Source organism: Arvicola amphibius, chromosome 5 (genome assembly GCF_903992535.2).
Source record: "Arvicola amphibius chromosome 5, mArvAmp1.2, whole genome shotgun sequence".
NCBI classification, from domain to species: domain Eukaryota; kingdom Metazoa; phylum Chordata; class Mammalia; order Rodentia; family Cricetidae; genus Arvicola; species Arvicola amphibius.
Genome location: NC_052051.1, coordinates 116,180,757 through 116,203,018, shown reverse-complemented (window position 1 = coordinate 116,203,018; position 22,262 = coordinate 116,180,757). Strand labels below are relative to the sequence as shown.

Genomic DNA, 22,262 nt, shown 5'->3' with positions numbered 1-22,262 from the left:
GGAAGTAAGGCTGGGCAGCAATGACACAGGAAGACCTTTAAAACATGAGAATGGATTCCGAAGGAGAAAAGCAGTAGGATGTGGTGGTGATACGTGGAATCGCAACTCAGGGGTAGAGGCCAAGGGAGCAGGCCTTCAAGCTCATCTTCATACACAGTGTGTATGTGTGTGTGAGTAGTGAGTCTGACATCCAGTCATAAAACAAAAACAAACACAAAAATGAAGCAAGGGAACAAGAGAAGAACCATAGCCTTGGGGTTAACAGTTTTACATACGCCAGTTCTTCCAAGATCTTAAGCAAAAAGTGGGACCAGGAGGAATTATTCAGGACTATAGAGTCACTGAAAACAGAAGATTTATGACTGACTGCAAATCGGCTGGTATCTCATACAACAGTTTAGAGGGTGGCGCTGAAATAGGATTTAGGAAAGTGACTGCAGACGGAAGAGAATCTGTTCAGAGTGAAGTCAGCAGCAAAGAGCTTTAAACCTCCTGGAAAGGCCTATGCAGTGTTTGCTGGTATAGAATACAGACAGCAAAGCATCTGGAAACATCTACTGTTTGATGTCAATGAAATTCATAAAAAAGTGGACCCCGTAAAATGAGCCACCAAAGTGAAATGTAAAGGTGACGGCTGAAGGAGCAAACCACAGAGCAAACCGTGCCAGTGAAGACACTGAAAATTCCATAACAAAATTATGTTGCTAATGACAAGAACACAACAGCAATTCCCAGCAGATTAAACTAGGGGCATGGGTTTGAGGGGCAAGCCTGAAGACTTCCTGACAACACCAAGTATAAGGCGAGCAGCGAACCCTGCAAGACCACATATCCCTGAGACTCAGGTTTCCAGAGCAACAAACTGAAAAGCAATCTGTTCTCTAGAAAATCACCTCTAAAAGCTCCCTGTGGAGCCAGTAAGTGTTAGAGATGATGTGTTGATGATAGTAGTCGGTTGAGATGGGAAGAGTTCTCGTTATGTAGTTATCAACAAGAGTACGCATATTTGAGGGAAAGGAGAGCTTGCGCTTTATTTGAGTATAATCAAGATGTGTTTAAAACAATTTTACTTCCATTCATTAATTCATTTGTTTCTTTTGGAAGATGTGTTTGTATGTGTGTGTGTGTGTGTGTGTGTGTGTGTGTGTGCGCGTGCGCGCGCGCACATGTGCACATGCATGAGTGCTACTGAACATGTAGAGTTCAGAAGAAAATGTGTGGGCGTTAATTCCCTCTATCATGTATGTTCTGGGGATTAACCTCAGGTCATCAGACTTGGAAGCAACTACTTCTTGAACTGTATTCCTGAATGAATTTTAAGAAAGACAATATTTTTATAATCCTATAAATAGGTGAGTTTGTTGAAGTATAATTCTCATCAAAGATAAGGAATGAGATACTGGGTTAGCAAAAATATAAAATGTAGGACAAAATGAAAAAGGGAAAAGAAAACTTAGGACATGAAAATTTGGATAAACATTCTAGTAATACAGCTTCCAAATCTAAAATCTACATTTAAAAAGTTAAAACACAAATTAGAAAAATAACGCTAAGAATTAAAGCAGGTAAGTGACTTCTGTCAGCACCAATAAACATCCTCAAAATGCCCAACTTAATCCACAACTAAAGAATGCAAACTTAAATAAGATGGAAATAAATCTTTTACGTGCATTATTTACATGAAAAAAAATGCTACAGAACATGGCTGTTGTGGGAGACAGGCCCCTTTCCTTAGGCATGACTGACAGTGACCTGCCAACTCAGATATTTTATCTGATGATGAATCCATATACACCGCTTGACACAGCAACTCCACATTGATCAGTAAACTGTAAGGAAATAAGATGTGTGAGCATTTCTTAATGTGCGTAGGCTCTCGACTCAGCAATGCTCCTGCACCTTTCCGGATCATCATTCTATTTGTATGTAGACCAGGCTATCATGTGGAGCAGGAGACAGAAGAACGGGCCATGGAAATCATTTGTCTGAAGTGAAAAAGATACACAGCTTGTCTGCTTCCAAAGCGCATGCTCTTTACCTCTGCTACCTCTTTTCACAGGACACCCTGAGTCTTCCTAGAATGACAAGGAACTCAGTGCACCAGCGCAGGGGGCTGGTTGAGAGGCTCAGGTGCATCTACAAGAGGTGCGCCTGCAGGAGCAATGCCACAGGAGGACTTAACCTGGAAAACAGACACCAGAGTGCTGTGTGAACACAGTCTGGTAAAACCTTAGGACAGTGGTTCTCAACCTGTGGGTCACGAGCCCTGGTTGTTGGGGGTGTGGGATCACCCTTTCACGGGGGTCACCTAAGACCATCAGAGAACACAGATATTTACATTATACTTCACAACAGTGGCAGAAATTACAGTTATGAAGCAACGAAAATAATTTTATGGGGATCACAACATGAGGAACTGTACTAAAGGGCTGCAGCATTAGAAAGGTTGAGAACCACTGCCCTAGAACATGCGCTGTGTGCCCAGTGTTGAACATAGCGATACAGTATGCTATACTCACTCTCTCAGTACACGCTAGTGGATCTGGTTTAAAAGAAGCTATGATTGAAAGGTCTCTTATCAATAAAACAGTCAATAAAGGCCCTCTCTGGTCTGAAGGCTCTTATTTTCTTCTCTATACTTTTTGTATTGTTCTGAATTATTTTCAATGATGACTCATAGTGTTTAATCAGAGAAAAGAATTCTTTAAAATATGCAGAACAGGGTGGGTGGTCAGCATGATGGCTCAGTGTACGGCACTTGTGTCCAAGTCTGGCAACCTGAGTTTCCACCTGGGACATGGTGACTGCCACAAGTTCCCCTTGCCCATCCCCACACAATTCATCTTAATTTAAAAAAATATATGAAATGGAAAGAACAGACAGAAAAGTAATGAGCAAGAATGTAGCTGGTGTGTGCATGCACATATGTGTGTATGTGTAAGAAAATTTGTAAACATTTATCCTCACTTCTTAGTCTTGGGTTAAGTATATTCTGTTTCAGGAAATCTGAGAGTCTCCCTGTGTCTTTTTCACTGCCCAAGACTACTGACCTTTGTGGCTAGGAGGAAGTAACCAGGGTGGCTCCTGGCAGGACACCAACATAAAGTGCACTGGATACTGCAGGGGCTGTGAAGAACACTAAAGAGCTCTCTTAAGGAGCCCTAATCGTAAAGCAAAGACATTCTTACCACCTACGTTTCCCATTCCACCTATAGTCCTCCAACAAATTAAGAATACGGAAAAAGAACTAGTGATCAAAGTCAGTGTCTAGTTTTACTCCTAAGCCACATTCGTAGTAACGAAAACACACAAGTCCACTTAGGAGAGCCTTGGGACAAGCAGAAGCAATCTTATACTGTATCTGCATGTAGGCGAGACCAGAGGAGAGTGTGCATGTAGTTCACACTGAGCTCTGAAGGGTTTGCAGCTGCGAGCAGAATTTATTCTAGACCATTGGCTAGCCCAGACCAGGAGCAGAACCCAGAACTGATGAAGAGGATATAAAGGGAGACAGACTTGGACCCGGTGCACTGGCCCAACGATTGCAAGAGTACAAGATTCCACTGACTGATAGGGAGACTTGCAGGTCCCATTCTCGGCATTGGGTTACATGTTACATCTGGTCAGTTTTACCACTGGAGGGATCGTTTAGATTCCGGTTTATCTGGAATGTTTTCCTGGCAGAGGCAGCTGGCCTTGTGACTGTCAGTCACTAGTTATTAACCTTTCACAACATTCTTAAGATGGTCATAATTACTTTCCTCTATACCTAGGTCAGCTAAGGAAGAAAGCAAGAGCAGCACCATGTGAGAGGGCTGCTGAGACCCGTGGGTAACGACTGCCTCTGAGAGCATCTCTTTTGCCCAGCGAGGATCACTTTAGTCTGGCAGTCTTCTAAAACACTGCAATTCTTCTCACATTATCATCTTTGAAGTCTGAAGCCTCATCTTGTTGGTCTCTATATACAATATTGGATACTGAGCCCAGCTCTTTGGTCTAGCCCTAGATGAGATATTCTCTGCTTCACCCACTGCTATCTTCCAGAGCTATTCCATGATTACACACATGCTCCACATTCTGTCACGTTTACCTAATGCTAGAATCTAATCTTGCTACTGTTGTGTCAGAAGCATTTCATTAATTCAGTAGCAATCATTACTTCAGGAAAGCATCCCTCCGTTTTCTCACCAATGATATACTGCCCGGTCCATAGGTTCATGAACCTAACATCATCTCTACCCGCAAGCCCAGACACAGGCATAGGCTCATTTATGTCCATCTGCTGAGGATAATGGAATTGGCTCCAAAATGAAAAGTTTATCATGTGAATGGCCCACACTAGCCAATCAAAGTCCTTTCTGTGGCCTTCTGCCAAAATTGTCACCCGAAAGACACTCTTCTGAATGATGCAATGCCCAAGTCTATGGGGGACACTCCCAGAGAGAGAAAAGCCAAAGCCAAGGCCAGCAGAGGACACAGATAATGAGAAACTAGAAGAAAGAAGGGAAAGGGCTCAGAGTGAGGACGGCACCAAAGTTGGTTTAGCTACCTAAGAAAATCCCTTTTTTCCTGTGAACTATTCTGAATCAGTTCCTGACTCTTGCCACGATGCATGTCCCACTTAGAACTTTTAAAAGAGTATTACTTCATTTGAGAAATGAAAAAGAAAAGTTCCTCAACTCCTCAGCACAGGACTTAGAAAAGACCTCCTTAGCTGTTCGGCGCTAACCACCTCTTTCAGCCTCAAGTAGCTCTCTCAGGCATGAAAGAATAATCCCACAGCATCACCAGGCTCTGGCATGCTATAGTTCGTATTTGCTCAGTCCAAATTCTTCTTCTCTTTCCTTCTCCACTCCACCTCCAGATCCAGGTCGCAGTAGTTGCTACGTAATACACAACCTGGTGTTTACATCTATTAAACTCCTAATTCTTCCTTATATTGGCATTTCTCAAAATTAAGCCATGTCAACATTTGGCCCAAAAAGATCACTCTTGGACACTTATCCTCTGAGAACAAGCACATGCTTTCACAAAAATCCTCTATTAAAATATCTATAGCAGCTTTATTCATTAGAGCCTAAACGTGGAAACAACCCAGAAGACCTGCAGCCAATGAAGGTCTAAACTGTGGTATGCCCATAAAATGGAATACGACTCAGTAGTTAAAAAGAAATGAGCAAGTAATGATACAGATAAATTGGGCAAATCTGGAAATAATTAGGCTCACAAAAAAGAGACTCCTAAAAACTTAAATATTTTATTAATCTATTTATATAACAAGTAATTTCAAGGTCACAAATTAAAAGGAAAAAAAATAGACTTCTGGTCACCATGGTTAGGGACTGTGTGAGGAAGTGAGGCAAAGAGTAGACATAAAGGGGATCATAAGGCCATTATGGGGTGCAGGGTGGAAGTGCTCTGCATTTTGACTATAGAAATGCCAGTATCTTGGTTATGGTACTGAAATGCAGCCTGGTACGATACTATCATTGGAGAGAATTGGGGAAAGGATATGAAAGATCCATTACTATTATTTCTGTACAATGTATGTGTATCTTGCAATTATATAATGAGAAGAAGAAGAAGAAGAAGAAGAAGAAGAAGAAGAAGAAGAAGAAGAAGAAGAAGAAGAAGAAGAAGAAGAAGAAGAAGAAGAAGAAGAAGAAGACGGAACTAACTGTATCCCAAATCTGAACTGAAAAGTGAAATCTAAGTGTAGAGTTGCCTCCCAGATACCATGGTTTCAAACAGCAGGTCCCGGTGTAAGTCATAACACTGGAGTTTTTAAGCACAGCAGTGAGTGGCTCCCTCTGGCCCATATAAAGGAATAGACTTTTGCACATATGAAGGCTATTTTCAGAGGCTGGAATGACAAAAGAAGGGACAAACACAAAAGAAAGGCCCGTGCCTGTAACACCAAGTTAGAGGCCTGAATGAGAGTTAATCTTCACAAGTACCAGGCTCAGGTTTTTGTGGACATGGACAACAGCCACGGATCTATGAAATTTGATCTGTTTGCCATTTAGATCCATGTGACTCACTGAAGCTGGCTGCATAGCTAAAAATACAGGATATCTGCAGCCTAGGCAACTTTGGCTCATGGATTTTGATTCAAACACTGCACATTTGGAGGTAGTGGCTTTCTATTTATACATCAGCCAGGGAGAGAGGAGCCTCTACTGCTCAAGTGACGGCTTGAAGTCTAGAAGCAAAGGGGATCATGAGTTTTATCTGCATACACAAACATTTTATCTGAGAGTTACATGACACCCTCAGTCTGAGGCCCATGAGGCCCCGAGATCATCCAGGCTTGAAAGATGTCCTTTCTTGGGCATTGGGTGTGTCCTATTGAATACCTGCCTCAAAAGAGGGCAGAAGGAGTCATGAGCTATTAAAGACAGAGTAGGGTGCGGCAGTCACATGAATGACCAAGCAGCACTTGGACTGGGGTGCTGAGTCTGAAGACTGGGTGTGGTGTTCAGTTCTGCCATTTCATTTTAATCTTGAAAAGGCCCACTCTGAACCTCTTCTGCTAATGCCCACAGCCACCACTAGCAAGCAAGACAGATTTCTGGGCATCAGCATAGCCTGATTCCTACCCCAGAGGCTACCTAGGAAGCTGAAAATCTTGGAGTAGGCTGCCCAAAAAAACCTGCCCGACAAAGTCCCTGCTGTACTCACCCATCAAGACACTTAGCAACTTCTGTACCCTGGAGTTGACCCCCACGATTCGGTAGAGTCCTTGCTCGTTGATCCCTGAGTAGAGAAAAGATGATGATTTAATTAGATGAACACTGGAACACGAGTCAGGCCACAAGGCCAAATGCTCTTCTGTTTTTCCTTCATTTTCTCTGTCCTTCTACAAAGCTGCTGTAATTAAAGTTCCCTGTCACTCAGCTCAGCTCTTAGCAAAGGAGTGGGATTTGGCGCAGCTGTCTAGGGTTCACGGATGTGCTGCACACTCCAGGCCTCACCTTAGCTCGGTCATCAGCAGGAAAGAGACTTCCCCCTCCCTTGCCAAAGGCAGTAGATAAAGACTCTTAAAGATGCAAAATACATTATTATAAAGTATCACAGTTAACCAATTCTTACATTTAAAAATTCAAAATGACACGACGTTAAAAAATCACTCACAGAAGATAAATGACTTTCTATTTTTATACACAACATAAAAATACTGAAGTGTGGAAACATTTTCCATCTTAGGGAATACTAGTTCAGACTGAGAAATCAGAAAATTCATCACAGAGCAAAGGTGTTTATTTTGAAATACTTAAACTAAGACAGAATTTCAAACTACAGAACTTCTGTTCACTAACATGCATGGACTGTACCACTGTGGCACTTACAAAAGAAGGCAATTTGCATGCATGTGTGAATGTATGTGAATGTCTGTGCCTGGTCATGTGTGTGTGTCTACATACATGAACATGCATACGGCAGCCAGAGGACAACCTTGGATTTCATCCTTGGGAATGTCATCCACCTCCTTCAAAACAGGCTCTCTCATTGACCTAGAACTCATCAACTCAGGTTCACTGGGTGGCCAGTGAGCCCCAGGACCTTTTGTGAGAAGGCGAGAGGGTTGGGGATCAAACTTAAGACTTCCTGCTTTACTGACACTCTGTCTCCTCAGTCCAACAGGAGATCATTTAGACCAAGTTATTAAAAATGGCTTTTCTCTTGCTGTCCCCGGCCCATCATATCTAGAACTGTTCAGAAACTAGGGTATTCCTCTCCAGTTCCCTTGCAAACTTGAGAACTTGTTCATGTGAAAGTTAGTTCATGTCACTTCTCTTAGTATCTTAGTATCTTGGTATCTTAGTATCTTAGTGTATGTCATATTCCTGACTTTTTTTTTGTTTGTTTTGGTATTTGGTTTTTTGTTTTGTTTTGAGATAGGGTTTCTCTGTAGCTTTGGGGCCTGTTCTGGAAATAGTTCTTGTACACCAGGCTGGCCTCAAACTCAAAATCTACCTGCCTCTGCCTCCCGAGTGCTGGGATTTAAAGGTGTGTGCCACCACCACCCGGCATATTCTTAACTTCTTATGGTGCATACGAGGCTTTCAAGCTACTGGGTTACAGGGATACCAGAATCTGACAAGAATTTTAAGTGACTAGGCTTCCCTCTTGCCTTGGGGGCTAAAAATGGATGAGCACACAGCCCGCCTTAAACAAGTATGCTTGCTTATATGTATGATTCTGCCTTTATTAATCACAACTGTCCTCCTATTCGTCTCTCCTTTCCTTATTTTTGTCTTTTCTGAGTTAGTGTCTCACTCTGTAACCCAGGCTGGTCTTTAACTCCCAACTCTCTAATCTCTCAGCCCTCTGGTCGGTAGCATTACAGACTATCACATTGGTTGTATCCTTCTCTTTTAAAATAAAAAGCAAACGTAAACTCTTTGAAATTACCTTAGAACTATAAGCTCATTAGAAACTTATGGTTATAGCTAAGGCACATAGAAAATCGAAAGAAGAAAATAAAAGAAAGCAGAGAGCACTAGCATCACATTGAGACCTGTGCGGAAGATGCCCTCTCAGTGGGCACCACAGGACGGGCTCAAGCAGGCCAGCTTGTTTGTGTACTGTATTTTCCATTTAATGTACTAAATATGGGCTGTTATAAAACCCATTTCTTTTTTGTTTCAAACATAATTCTTTATTGAATCTTTGGGAATTTCACATCATGCACCCAACCCCACTCACCTACCAGTCCTTCCATATCCACTCCTCATTCCTAAAAGGCATATTTCTATTCTTAGTAATTCTCAATATTTTACTGCACAAGTGAACCACCCTTGATTTAACCAAATTTTGAGGCATTTGATTGGCTTCCAGTTTTGTATTGTAACCACATCACTGTATAAACATTATTTTGGTTCAACATGACCAACATCCTTATTTTCCAAGTTCAATTTCCAATTATGTCTATTTAGCATTTTGTAGTATATCTTGTGTACTATTACCAACCTGTCTTAGTATTTTGCTGAAGGGGGTCAAGGAGAAATAATCAAACATTAAAAACAAAACCCTGATTCTATAGGCTAACATAACTTCTTTGGAAAGAGAAACCTATAGGACATATAAGCACAAAAACTCAACAAGTTTTGTTACTCCCGGCCCCTACCAGTGTGTGTGAGTGTGTGTCTGTGTGCGTATCCCTCTCCCTTTCTATTTCCCCACTAGTAAGGTTACAATTCTGCTTTAAAAGACAGAATTTCTTTCAAACCAATAAAGAAAGCAAGCAGGTAGAAGGCTGAAGAATAAAGAAACTCAATCTCTGACAATGGTTCTGATCAGTCTCGGTAGAGAGAAGGCTAACAGCTTTCAGAGCTACAACGGGCCAGGGCACTTAAAACTCTACAGAACTCTACAGTGCCCTGGCTTGTGAGAGACTGCAGTGAACCAGCCTCCCCATCTCAGTGCCCTGTTCCAATAGACCTGGGAAATGTCAATGAGGAGTAGGCAGCTAGCCCTTCCTTCTCTATCCTTGATGGTTCTCCGGTCAAGGTCTGCAGACCAAGATCCTTCACTTGGGGTCCACAGATGCTAAGCGAGTCCCTGGAGAGTCCAGGAATCTATGAGCTGGATGGGAAAGCAGCCTTTACTTTTCACTATGGCTGACTTTGCACACTTCCTTCCCTTATGAATGGAGACAGCAAATCACAGTGGTATTCACAGTACCTGCAGCACAGTGCATAATCAGAGATATTTTCCTAACTTCTTACAAGGGTAAAGAAGGCTTACAATATTGCAACTTCCAGATTAGGCCAGTTATGATACCCACCACCATATGTTACTAAATAACTTGTTAACGCAGAAGCATCTCTACCAGTCTGTTGCAGCTATATTTTCAATTATTTTATTAATAACTGAGTTTTAGAATGGGTTTTCATATGCCTAAGAATTCTATATGGATAGATGTAAGACATTTTCATGATCAACCAGAGACAAAGGTGACGTGAAATGGGTGGACAACCCCTGCTTCAGACCAATGTGACCTGCAGAAACACCCACAGTGGCACCAGGAGAGTTAATGAGTTACTTAAAATGAGAAGCAGCAGGTAGCATGTCTGCTGCCTCCCCTTCCATGAGAACAACGCCATCTGTTAGACTACTTTACCTCTGGTTTCCACCGCATGGATGCATTTCCTTATTATGCTGAAGCCGATGCTGTCCAACTGTGCGGCTGAAAGAACAAGAGAAGCGCAGTCAGGCCTTGCTTGTGCAAATCAACTCGCTGCAAGGCTTACACACTGGAGCCACCCACATGGTGTGGCCACGGGCTCTCTCCCCTTCCCCGCGTGAGGACAAATAAGTAGAAGTAAAATAACAGTTTAAAAACAGGTGGCAGTGATAGAGGACCCACCACATGCCACATACATGCTAAGTGTTCGCATGTATCATCTTAGTTCTCACAGTAACTTTGGCACTAGTCTCAGTTTCTAAGGAGAAATGGCAGCACGGAGTGGCGGTCACCTTCAGTTGGAGCCACAGGAATAACTGCTTGCAGTCTGCTCCATAAAGCAAACGTGAAGTGCTTTAAAGCAAACCAGTGAAGTGCTTTGCCTAGATTATGTCTTGTAACTCCAGCAAATCACCTGGAATGATAGTATTATTAGCTCTGTGTTACAGATGGGAAAAAAACTGAGGCTTGGAAAAGCGAAATATTACCAAAGTTGCCAAGTTAACATGTGGAGACTTGCTCCAGGGGCCAGATCAGCAAACTGCTTTAAATATGACTTTGGATTAAAATATAATTCTGTTCTGGTGACTAGAAAAAGTGGAAAATCCAGGGGCAAATGAAGGAAAGAAAGATCACCCAGATGAACATTGAAATGGCTGAGCACAAAGACGCTACCTGAGCCCTAGAAACTGTAGAGCCCCTCTCCATGGCGCATCAGCAGGGGCAAAGGATCCTCCATCTCTTCCAACACCTACCAGCACCACTCAGAAAATGAAACAACCCACAGGAACAATTTTGCCTGGGGGAAACTCTAACAATAAAGAGCCTGGCCATCCACAGAACTTCAACCCAAGCTCTGGTGATCCAGCAATACAGTGCCCATAGCCTGTAGGAATGAATCATTTTGCTCTCCTTGGACATCCCTGTTGGCATTCACTACTGTTCTTTTCATCATAGCCATCTCGGTGGTATCAGAGTTTTCTTGCTGTCGTTTTGTTCTGCATCAGGTGACTAAGGACACTAGGCATCTTTTCGTGTGCAGGGGGACAATTCTCACTCTTCCATGAAGTACTCAGAACACAGCCACTGGGAATGTACGTGTCAGGCAGGGAATTATCTTTCTGTGCTTAAGGAATTTTCCAAAGTATTTGTAACTGTTATTCTGTAGTCACCGGAAGCCTTTACTTTGTTTTTTGGGAAGCGCTTCAGAGTATCTTTCCAAAGATAAGGGGTTAGAAGCCTGGGGAAAGAACTGCCATTGTGCACTGACTACTGAGAGCTGTGGAGACAGGGCCTGAACATGGATGTTTTAAGGACAGGCTTGTGAACACAGTTTTCTTTTTAACATAGGAGAACTTCATCTTGGACAAAAACTACTTCCTTACCTCAAAAACAACAAACGTTTTGGAAAATTGGAAAGAACTTGGCAACTGAGAGAGACGGCCCCAGTGCTTAGATAACCTACTAGGTCAAGTAGGAAGTGAAAGTCATTTCTAGGCAATTGGCACATGGAAGAAAGAAAATACAATGGAACTTTCCAGATATATCCAGAAAAAAATTAAATTCTACCAACTTACCAACTTACATTAACTATAATGTTTTTGAAAATGTCAAAGATTCCCCCCGTACACACAAACTCAATGTTCAGATTAGTTTTCCCTATGCTGGCGCAATTTCCCTCATTTGTTAAAAGCAAGTAAACCCTCGTTATACTGATGTCAAAGAAAAATGTCTTACAGTTACCTTACAGGTAACGCTGTATTTAATCAGTATAGCTTAGCTGTCAAATGTGCATAGCATTTCCGTGCTGGGGAGCCAAACAGGAGCTCAGGTTAACTCTGCTAAGCCTAGTTTATTACAGTTGCGTATTGTCTTACCTACCTAGTTTTATAAACAAGACTCCCAAGAATTCAGGAAATACACTTCAGCAACCATTGTTCTAACTCTCTAAACTAGAAGTGATACAAGTTTCTGTATCACCACTTTCCTGCACTTTTCCATCTGTCTTTGGTCCTCTGTCTCTTTCCTTAACACACGTGCAGAGACACACACAGAGTTTGATATCTATTCTCATCAACTCGAGGTTCCTGCTGACATCATGACTGTGTTATTAATAATTAACAACTACATATTATTTAACTTTGGACTAGGTATCACTAATGGTGGCAGGGACCCCACTGTATACATAAGCAGAATATTAGTTCTTACTTTTGCCCACTGGGTTCCTAATTAAGCAATTGAGATCTAGTCTGCAAAGTGAATTCCCACTAAAAGGTCTGAAACACTATCATCATGGAGCAGAGTTTGCCAATGACTGAGAAAGTAGCCCGCCAGATGGAAGCGGCTGTCCTTAATCCCCTCAAGCAGGTGATTCAGCCCATTCACTGAGCCAAGGCTCAGAAAAGGTCAGGGATTTATTTGCAATTTCTGTATCCTTATAATCTCCAGAAATAATCTCTCATTAAATATCTACTAGGTTTGCATCATTCCGTTAATTTGACTAGCAATGAGTTGATGTAGGATCTGCAGCTCCCAGACTCAGCATCCTGGGATGAAGTTAAAACTTGGCTTCTCATCCTCCCTTAGCCTCAAGTTCCCTGGGTTCAGGTTTACATCAGCAGCCAGCACTGATGTGGTATAGTTGATGTTGGCAGAGTGCACACAGAAGGCACAGGCTGACTTCCCAAGTCAGAAAGGTGCCACAATCCGAACTTTCATCACAACCGTTAAAGCCATGCTCTGGTCTCTCCTTTTCTGAGAAAGGAAAGGGCCAGGGTCCCACAACTTCACTTTGTAGAAGCGCTGTGAGAATACGTGTGAACAGGACAGGAGGGCACATGCTCAGTCAGCTTGGTGCATCTCAGGGCAAACCCGGGAGGGGACCTGACGGTGCTGCGGCTTCGGGTTGCTGCACCAAGAGAAACTCCAGGAGGGGGAGGTAGATGAATCAGAATTGCTTTACTACAGCAGGACAATAAGAACAACACCGGGTAAGGTACAATCAACCCCTTTTCTTGCCTAAAAGGTGGAGACTGGTGGTCCAGATAGAAAAACACAGTTCTAATGTAACTACCACTGTTGTAGTGTGAATTAAAAAAATGTAAAAATAAAAATGTTCCACAGAAAGCTTCTGGTACCTATGAAATAACCTCCTCTCTTCTTTAAAACAAAACAGGTGGTGGTGGCAATGGTGGTGGCAGTGGCGGTGGCGTATGTGACAACTCTAACAAAACCATGAGCATCTCCCTTCCTTTCCACCTCTCTTACATATCCAAAGCATTACCAACTTTCCATCGTTCCTCTTAACGTTTCTCAGTTTTGTCTAGCTCACTCCAACATCACTGTCTTAGTTCCAATCCAATGAAAAGCAATCATAGGGTCAAATCACTGAATAAATAAGAGGGCTTGCCAAGAAGTATGAGATACCCAAGCTGACCTGATCCGAGGAAGTACAGGCCTGGTAGGGAAAACAACAAAGGTGGCCTCAGTAGCCCCCCACCCTGAAAGAACCCCCGAGGAGCACTGCCTCAGCAGCCCCCCATACCACCCCCAACCCCTCTGAAAGAACCCCTGAGGAGCATTTGCAAGGTACTGTTGTCCTTTTCCCTTGTAAACTTCTCAACTTTGAGTAGTTACATCTTTAGACATATTCTAACATCCACTACACCTACCTATCAGAAAGAACTGGGGGAAAGGACAGAGTCTGAAAAGGCCTCTGCCTATTAGGAGACTAGCCCTTTGAGGCCGCAGCATAGATTGGTGAGCTTCCACCCTGGAGGAAGTACTCCAATTATGTTTTCTTAAGGGCTGAATTAAGACTTGACTACTAACTTGTTCTACCTGTGTCCCCATGTTCACTCTCCATTGGGAGCCAAAGAATTCAACTACTGCTGAGCATGGGAGCAGAGGGCATACTGGGGCAGTAAGCCGTCTCCTCTCCATAGCAATCTTACCTCTGTTAGCTGCTGCCAGGGTGACTGCAGTGGCCTCTGAGCTAGCCTTTTCATATTCCTTCTTGTTTCCTTACTAGCTTTCCATTACCTTGTAGGCCCCTTCATTAAACAAACAAACAAAAACCCATGTTACGGGGCCAGGGAGATAGCTCAGAGGTTAAGAGCACTGGCTGCTCTTCCAGAGGTCCTGAGTTCAATTCCCAGCACCCACATGGTGACTCATAACCATCTATAGTGAGGTCTGGTGCCCTCTTCTGGTGTGCAGGCAGAACACTGTATACATAATTAATAAATAAATAAATCTTTAAAAAAAAAAACATGTTGCCTCCCTACTTCCAATCTGTCAATGGCACATTCCATCTAACCTAGTTTACTCTTCTCAACCCTGGCTTGTCCAATCGATTCTAAAACAAATTATACCCATTCATTCTCTAAAAAAATGCCCATGATATCTTAAACTTACAGCATTTATCATCTTTACTGAGCTAATCCACCCAACAGGCTTGATGCCATATGCCTTTGGCCCAACAGCTCAACTCCATTCATAGGTACGGCTGTCCTTTTATGAGTCAGACTCATTTTAGGCTTTCAACACAAAACAAAAGCACCTTACGCCCATTTCTTGCTTCAAGGAACTGCAAGAGCACTCTTATTCTAACTGTCCGTAAAGTGAGGACACCAAGTGTCATGAAGACCCAGTGAAATGGATAGTAACTGGGACTTACTTGCTGCTCAATAAATACTGATATTTCCAATACCATCAACATTTGATGCTACTACATGCTAATATTTCAATCAAACTTTGCAGCAGATGAAAGTTTTTGCGCCCACATTCGTGTGACTCATGATAATCCCATGGGGTAAATATTGTGACTTTTCCCACTAATCACTGCTTGCTGTGCTTTTACGCTAATGAGGGATAATACATTACAGTTTTAGAAAATAAATTAATAAACTACAGCTAATTTGATTTTTCCCAGCCTCTCTGCTAAATTTTAATGATGAGAAAAACCAGGCTCATGAGGCTAAGTGGTAACAACGCTAATAGTAGCAAACACTTACCAAGACAGACTACACTGCTTGGGGCTATGAACTAAAAGCATATTATCATCATCATCATCATCTCCTCCTCCTCCTCCTTCTTCATCATCATCTTATTCCTCACACAGGCTCAGTTGGTTAAGAGCCCTTTGTAAAGTCACTGGGTCAGTAAGGACAGGGACCATGATTTTAACCAAGTCTAAGTCGGAGTCTGGAGTTCATTCTCTTCTATACTATTTTTTGCTGGAATTCACACAACAGCCAGAGAGGTTAGAGAGCTAGGGATCTGGTTTCTGAATCCTGCCCTTTTCCTTGTGGTGGTAGTATAAATTCCAGGAGTCAAGAGAAATAAGGTACACTTGTAACACAAATCCTGAGCCCTCTCATACACACTGTGTTTGCATGTGGTTGGCCCTTTGGTTGGCAATACTCATCTGTCAACTTCTCACATGTATCCCTCCCTCTTTTCTCTAGGTTCCTGCTCAAAAGTCACTGCTTAGGAGGCTCTAGTCACCTTACCTAAGTGCCTCTCCCTGATTCTCTAGCCCCTCGTTCTTCATGGGATTCGCCTCTACCAGAAAGTATGCCCTGCTCTACCTATTTACAGTTTGTTCTCAAGCTCTCTAGTGTATAGCCTCCAAATTGTACAATGTATACAAATCCTGTCAGCCCATTTAGTGTGCATGCTTAATTTTTTATATATCAGTTAAAATTTTCCAATTAAAAGTATAAAAATAACTCCAGTTTTATGAGGGCAGAGGCTCAATTGGTCTACTTGTGATTTTATTTCAATAAATGTTTCCTGAATGAAAAAAAAACAATTTGTATTTTTCCAGCCAAAAGACCAAGAACCAATAGATAAAATGTCCAAAGACATTAAGGGATGAGCAGCTGACTTAATACAATGAAACGTGTGCACTCACAGGGCGCCATTCATGGCCTGATCTCTAGGCAACAACCCTGACAATCAAAACGTTCCCTCCCTGCCTGCAGAAAACACAGCCACTAACCCTCCTTTCCAGGTTCTGGGGACAGACAGAAAAAAAATGAGCTGAAAGAGAGATATGGTAAAGAAAGAAACATAAAGAGAAGGAAAAGAAAAATCACCGCCAGCCTGGGATAGACCTTTCAACTCTCGGTCTAAATCAAGGAGGCCCTGGGACAGCTGCTAAAAGCATGCCACTTCTCAGCAAGAGTCAGGAGGCCCAGGTGGCACCACATCAGCTGTTGCAGAGCATAGCTGAGGTCTCCACAGCCACCACTAGAAAAAGTGTTCCTCTGTGAGACTTAAAACACCAAGCCAGGACAGCAACGCTGGAAACACAAGAGTTCACTCAGTGGCCAGCATCATCAGCACCAGGGCATCTGACCTCCTGAGAATGTCTTAGGCCACTGGCCTTGATTCCTTTTATTAAGAACGTAAGGGCATTGTACTGACTTCTAAACCAATAAAAATCCATGAACACAGAAGTATTTCAAACACAGAGCCAAATGCCTCTGCTTATCGGGTCCCTGTCTCCTGTCTTTCAAAAACTTACCTTCTACCTCCAGATGCTCCAGGAACTGTTGAGATTGTTTTTTGTTGTTTTGGATTTTTTTTGTCACAATAAATTCTGAGACAGTGAAGGTGGAGAAAAAAATGGCATTCACACTCAAAAACCTCAGATTTGGTGTCACCACACAATGGCTGTATGATAGACAGCCTTCATTTATCTACCCACCTCACCTTTAAGATGAAGGGAGTAGGCAAACCAAATGAGGCAATGCCTGTGAAGATACTCTGAGGAGTTGAGAGATGGATACAGGCTTAGAAAAATAAGGATGTCACTGATAATAATAACAGCAAAGAGCAATTCTTAATGACTATATCTGCTACCACTAAGCAAAGGCTATGTAACCCAATTTTATTTAATTTACCTGGTAAGTCAAGATGTATGTACTAAAGCCAGTCCAATGTCACACATTACAGAAATAGCATTAGGATGAATTAGAGTGCCTATACATGACTCAATACCACCCCAATTGAAACCTCACAGCCTCTGTTAACCCTTACACACATGTGGTAAGATGTACAATCTGAAATTTTTATCAGGGTTGGAAGAAACTACTTGAGTGACCATAAGTATGCACCTAGACAAAGCCTTAGTTATCTGTAAATGAGGTCGATAATACTACCTCCTTTATATGGCTCTTTTAACAATGATCAAGCAATAGAGTGTATGTCAAACACGTAGCACACTGTCCCATATGTAGTATGAACTCTTTAGGAAATAACTGTAATAACCAAAATCCTGGACTTGGTGACAATTTTTCAACCTCTGTCTCAGCTACCCCTTGTTTTAGGGGTTAAAGAGGGGTATCTAGGGCCCTGTACCATGTTGCCTGACTGAGGTCCAATCTGGGGTGTCAGGAGGTAGTTCCTACCAGTCCAACTTGTAGCCTGTTGTCAATACAGAGCCCATATCACGAGGGAAAGGAAAACATTAGGCCATGGCAAAGTTACATGCTGTCTGCCTCTGTCGGTCTAAAGCTAAGAATGGGTTTCTGAAATGTCTTCCAGGATAAGCAAGAGGGCTTCTGACTGTCTGGGCAAGTTCAAGAAGTCCTGTAGGCAAGTCCAAGGAGCCCTATGGCCAACAGTGTCCTTGGAAGATGGTCTCACCACACAAAACAGCTGGGAACATTACGGTATCTGAGGAGTGAGTCCCCCTCTCTCCAGGCTCTACCCATAGCTAAGCCACTCTAGAGTTAAGATGTCACTGCTTTACTAAATATAATTCTAGCTCAATGTAGCCATAGCAAACATGTCACAGGCGGGATTCCTAATAAAAAGGCAAAATGCAGAGAGCCAGCACCTGCACAGCCACTTGCCTGAGCCTCAGAAGATGAAAGTGATTGTCACAGAAACCTGCATGGGCCAGGAGGGAGAAGAAGGCCCAAGAGGGTACCGGTGGAGCAGGCAGCATGAAGAAGGAACCCCAGGCCATCCCTGGCAGGCAGGATGGAAAGCTGGAAGGGAAGGTGCACTCAGCTGATTGCCTCGTGGACCAGTGCACAGGAGGCCAGGCGTCGTGCCCATTAAAGCTTCCACCCTTCTCAGGTTTAAAAGGGGAAATGTTCTATTTATAAGTTACCCAACAGGGGAGACCTGGCAGCCTTTGGATGGCTCCGATCCCAAAGGGATCCTTGTTACCAATGGTTGCCTCCTCCTGCCTCTCTACTGTGGGTGTTCTAACAGCAAAAGGCCGAAGGTGACTGGAAGCAAGAGGGAGGGGGAATTCCCTGTCCTGCCCTTCACTATTTCTGTGAGAATGTGGGCATTAGATAATGTAGTCTGAAGAGTTTAGAAGCCTTTGAAAACAGGGGCCATGCGAACTACTAAGGCTTCCACAGTGATCTTCAGAAATAAATCTTTCCTGTCTGGCAGATCAAGGGGAGCCAAGGCACAGAGATGAAGAGAATCGAGAGTCAGAGGGACAAAACCAGGCAAATAGAGAGAGAGGGTAATGCATCCCTGTCCACCTCCTCTCCTAATCATCAGTCTTGCCTCATAAATCAAGACAAGCCTCGATAACACACCGTGGTGAAGGATTCTGACTCAAATAGCAGCCTAAGGATGAGAGCATATATAAGAGAAACAACAGAGAGTGGCTCTGCTTGTTCTAGAACCTCTGTGTGATGCCAGGGTCCCACAGTAAAGGCCAGGCCCTGAGCAATTGGAGCCATCAAAGCATGTGGCCCTGGCACACCCAGCTCTGGGCACAGGTACTGGAGGAAGCGCTGATGGTTCTAACATGGAGATTCCTGGAGAATGAATAGGCTGTGACCCCACGGCAGCAAAGGAGACTGCCGACAGAATTCCTTCTAGTCTCACATGATGGGCTGCATATGACTAGATAGAGAAGCAGAGCAAGGAGTCCACATGTCAAGAGCAGCAGGAGCCAAGCACTCTGGCCACTGGTTCTGCTTCTCAACTATATACTCGAGTTCCATTTGCTCAGTGAAAACCTAGATGCGTAGAACACCATTTCTGTATGTGGTGGCCTTTTACATGCCACTCATCATTCTCCCTGCCAAAATCTCATGCCATCCTACCAGACTAGTTTTAAAATTCACTGTGTGGTAAGTGAAGAGTTCACAAACTACAGTCCATGGGTTAACGTCACCACTACCTGTTCAGAAAATAAAGCTTTACTGGACAACACCTGTCCATTCATTCATGGCTGCTGTCACATTAGTGTAATACAGGAACTCAACAGTTCCACAAAATCAAAGTATTTACTCTCTGCCCCTTTACTAAAAAGCATGATCTCTGTGTTAAATAATGGTATTTACGAAATCAACAAATTTATCTTGCTTATGCCTCCCATTCATATCACATTAAGTAAGTATTATAAACAGCAACTTAGAATGTTCCTGTGACACGTACACTGAGAAGTTCAGCTACCAGAATTAAATGAATACTAAATGACCACCACAAATATTATCAAGACATAATTTTTATGATATGAAAATTCTTGTACATTTTTAAAACAGAACGGAAATAGGTTTATTCGCATAATGCTAATTAAGTCAAAATCCATAGTGGTAGTGGTAATATACATATAAGACATTATAAACAATTCAAGAATGAAATATCTCTGGGCTTACAGATTAGTTTTACTGTTTAGAAAAATTATTTTGCAATATTTCCTTAATAGTCTACAAGTTCATATTACTGAATAGCAAGAAAGAATATATGCATTTAAATCTGCTTCAGAGTAAAGTTTGGAGATGGAATGTCTACACCCTACAAACAGTAGACGGCAACCACAGATCCACACGGAGCATTCACAGCGGTTCTCACCACCTCTCCTAGTGAACAACAAATAGAACCTGCGGTGGCTTCTTCAGCATAATTCAAATACAAATGACTCTCATAAGAGTAGATGAAAAGCCAACTGCAAGGAAGGAGTGATTAAGAACTGTGACCACAGAGCTCCTACAGTTCCATCCAGGAAGAAGTTCAAGCAGGAGTGAAAAGGGAGTGAAAATGAGAGTGGGAAGCAGAGTGAATTATCTCCATCATACTTTGAAAAGCCAGGCAGTCAACACTGGGCTATGCCCTGATGTCTATGAGGATGCAAGCTTGCAGCAACAAGGCCACATCGATTTAGATACAACCTGATTAGCCTACTGATTTGGGCTAAGCCTCAGATAGGGGCAGGTAGTACTATGAACACCACATTAAGAAACCAGGTCCTCTCTGTCCCAGTCTGTACGTTTTTAGCCTTTAACTAGCTAAAGAAGCAGAGGGAGACTACATTTCCGTTAAAACTATAACCTCTATTGAAGTGAACAGGTAGTGACCTATATTGTTCAAAACTAAAATCCTAGAAGTCTCGGACTCTCTCACTAAATTGATGTAGCTTCTCCCACATGTTCTTGGCATTGTAACTGCTCCTCAGTTGGGAAAAGCAGCCAAGGTAGAGAACAAGTCATTTCCCAATTTCTCCTCCTACTTCTGACCTGAGCTGCTTTCAATCCTCTGAGTCTTTGGAGACTAAATCTCACAACTGTAGCCAATGGATAGGTGTGGAACAAGACTAACCAAGTGCCTGGGGGAGCGTCTGGAGGGACAGATCTGGCCTAGTGCAGAGCCTGCCTTTGCATAGTGAAGGAGGAGATGAAGAGTGGATCCTTGACATTCGTGATGGTTGCCTTCTCAACGAGAAGTTCAGGCAGCAGGAAATCAAGCTCTCCACTGGCTGCAACTCCATTCTCCCTTTTCCTTTCCTGCTTAGACAGAATTGACCATCTAAAGAGCTCAGAGTTTCTGACATTCTAGGAACAACCAAAGGAATGTTCACTGTCCACAAAACTACCAGGACATGATGAGTAACAACAAGAGCAGATTGTTTTCTGACTTGAATATTTCAAGAAAAAGTCAACCAAGAACACACAAGACCTCTAGGCAGAAAACAAACCGAAATAAAAGGATGTAGTTCTGAGAAAATGGAAGGACATTCAAAGTTCTTGGAGAAGATGCCAATATTACAAACAAAAGTGTTTATCTTCCTGAAAAATCAATCTATTTAATTAACATAATCTTAAATGCAAATGAAATTCTCAGGTTTTAAGAACTTACTAAACTTATTGTCAAAGAACAAATGTCTACAGCCAACCCCTAAAAGGACAGTAAGAGGGAGGGAGGGAGGGAGGGAGGGAGGGAGGGAGGGAGGGAGGGAGGGAGGGAGGAAGGGAGGGAGGAAGGAAGGACAAAAGTGGGTAGAGGAGGAAAGGTAAATGGATATGGATGCACAGCATCAGGATTTGAGCCAAATTAGGCTTCTTCAAAATACAATTTGAAAATCAGGAGCCAGAAAGGAAATCAGAGACAAAATTTAGAAGATGATATAAATGTATACAGAATACAGACCTCTAGCAGGCACTAGGCCACAGGTTTACTCCACAGCATCAAGGAAGAACAGCACAAAAAAATCAATAGGTAACAGGTAGAAAAGTGAATTTTAGATATCCAAAACTAGGCTGGACATTTACTTCAGAGGCTTGCCTATCATGTTCAAGGCCCTGGTCTAGACAAATTTCTAAAATGAATAAGGATTACTGTCTAGACAGAAACACCTTTACACATATGCAGGGAAAGATGGCAATGATCACTGAAAATGGACAAAGGACATGAACAGGCCACTAAGAGAAGAGGATGCCCAGAGGACTGGCAGGCAGTTTGAGTAGACAGTCAAAACTCTTGCTTATCAGAGAAAGACATCTGCTAGTGTGCAAGAAATCACAAGCTGAGTAAGAGTAGGTATTGGCAAGAATGGAGAAATGTGCATTCGGGGCTGAGAGGGTTGTAGACAGAGCACTGTGAAGAGCATGGTATACTTAAGTATACCATGGTCTGGGAATTGGACCAGAAAATATAACCCCAGAACAGCATCACACACGGACATATTACATGTTCATGTGATGATGAGGACTCAGAGATGAGCAGCTGAGGAGACAAGCGCACATCTCGACAAAACCAGATACACCTTAGAGTAGATGGCAGTCAGAGGCACCATCTAGAGACACGAGGG

General features: G+C 42.7%; 1 protein-coding gene across 4 annotated transcripts in view; it reads right to left on the bottom strand.

Annotated features, from left to right (window-relative positions):
- Positions 1 to 22,262, bottom strand: part of Arhgap26 (Rho GTPase activating protein 26) — a 394,170-nt gene that overhangs the window by 152,503 nt on the left and 219,405 nt on the right. For all 4 annotated transcript variants that reach the window (XM_038329860.2, XM_038329861.2, XM_038329863.2 and 1 more), the window contains exons 13-14: positions 10,127 to 10,192; positions 6,682 to 6,756 (exon numbers count right to left, since the gene is read on the bottom strand). In XM_038329860.2, coding sequence (XP_038185788.1) covers positions 6,682 to 6,756; positions 10,127 to 10,192 — 141 coding nt within the window. The remainder of the gene's footprint in view (positions 1 to 6,681; positions 6,757 to 10,126; positions 10,193 to 22,262) is intronic.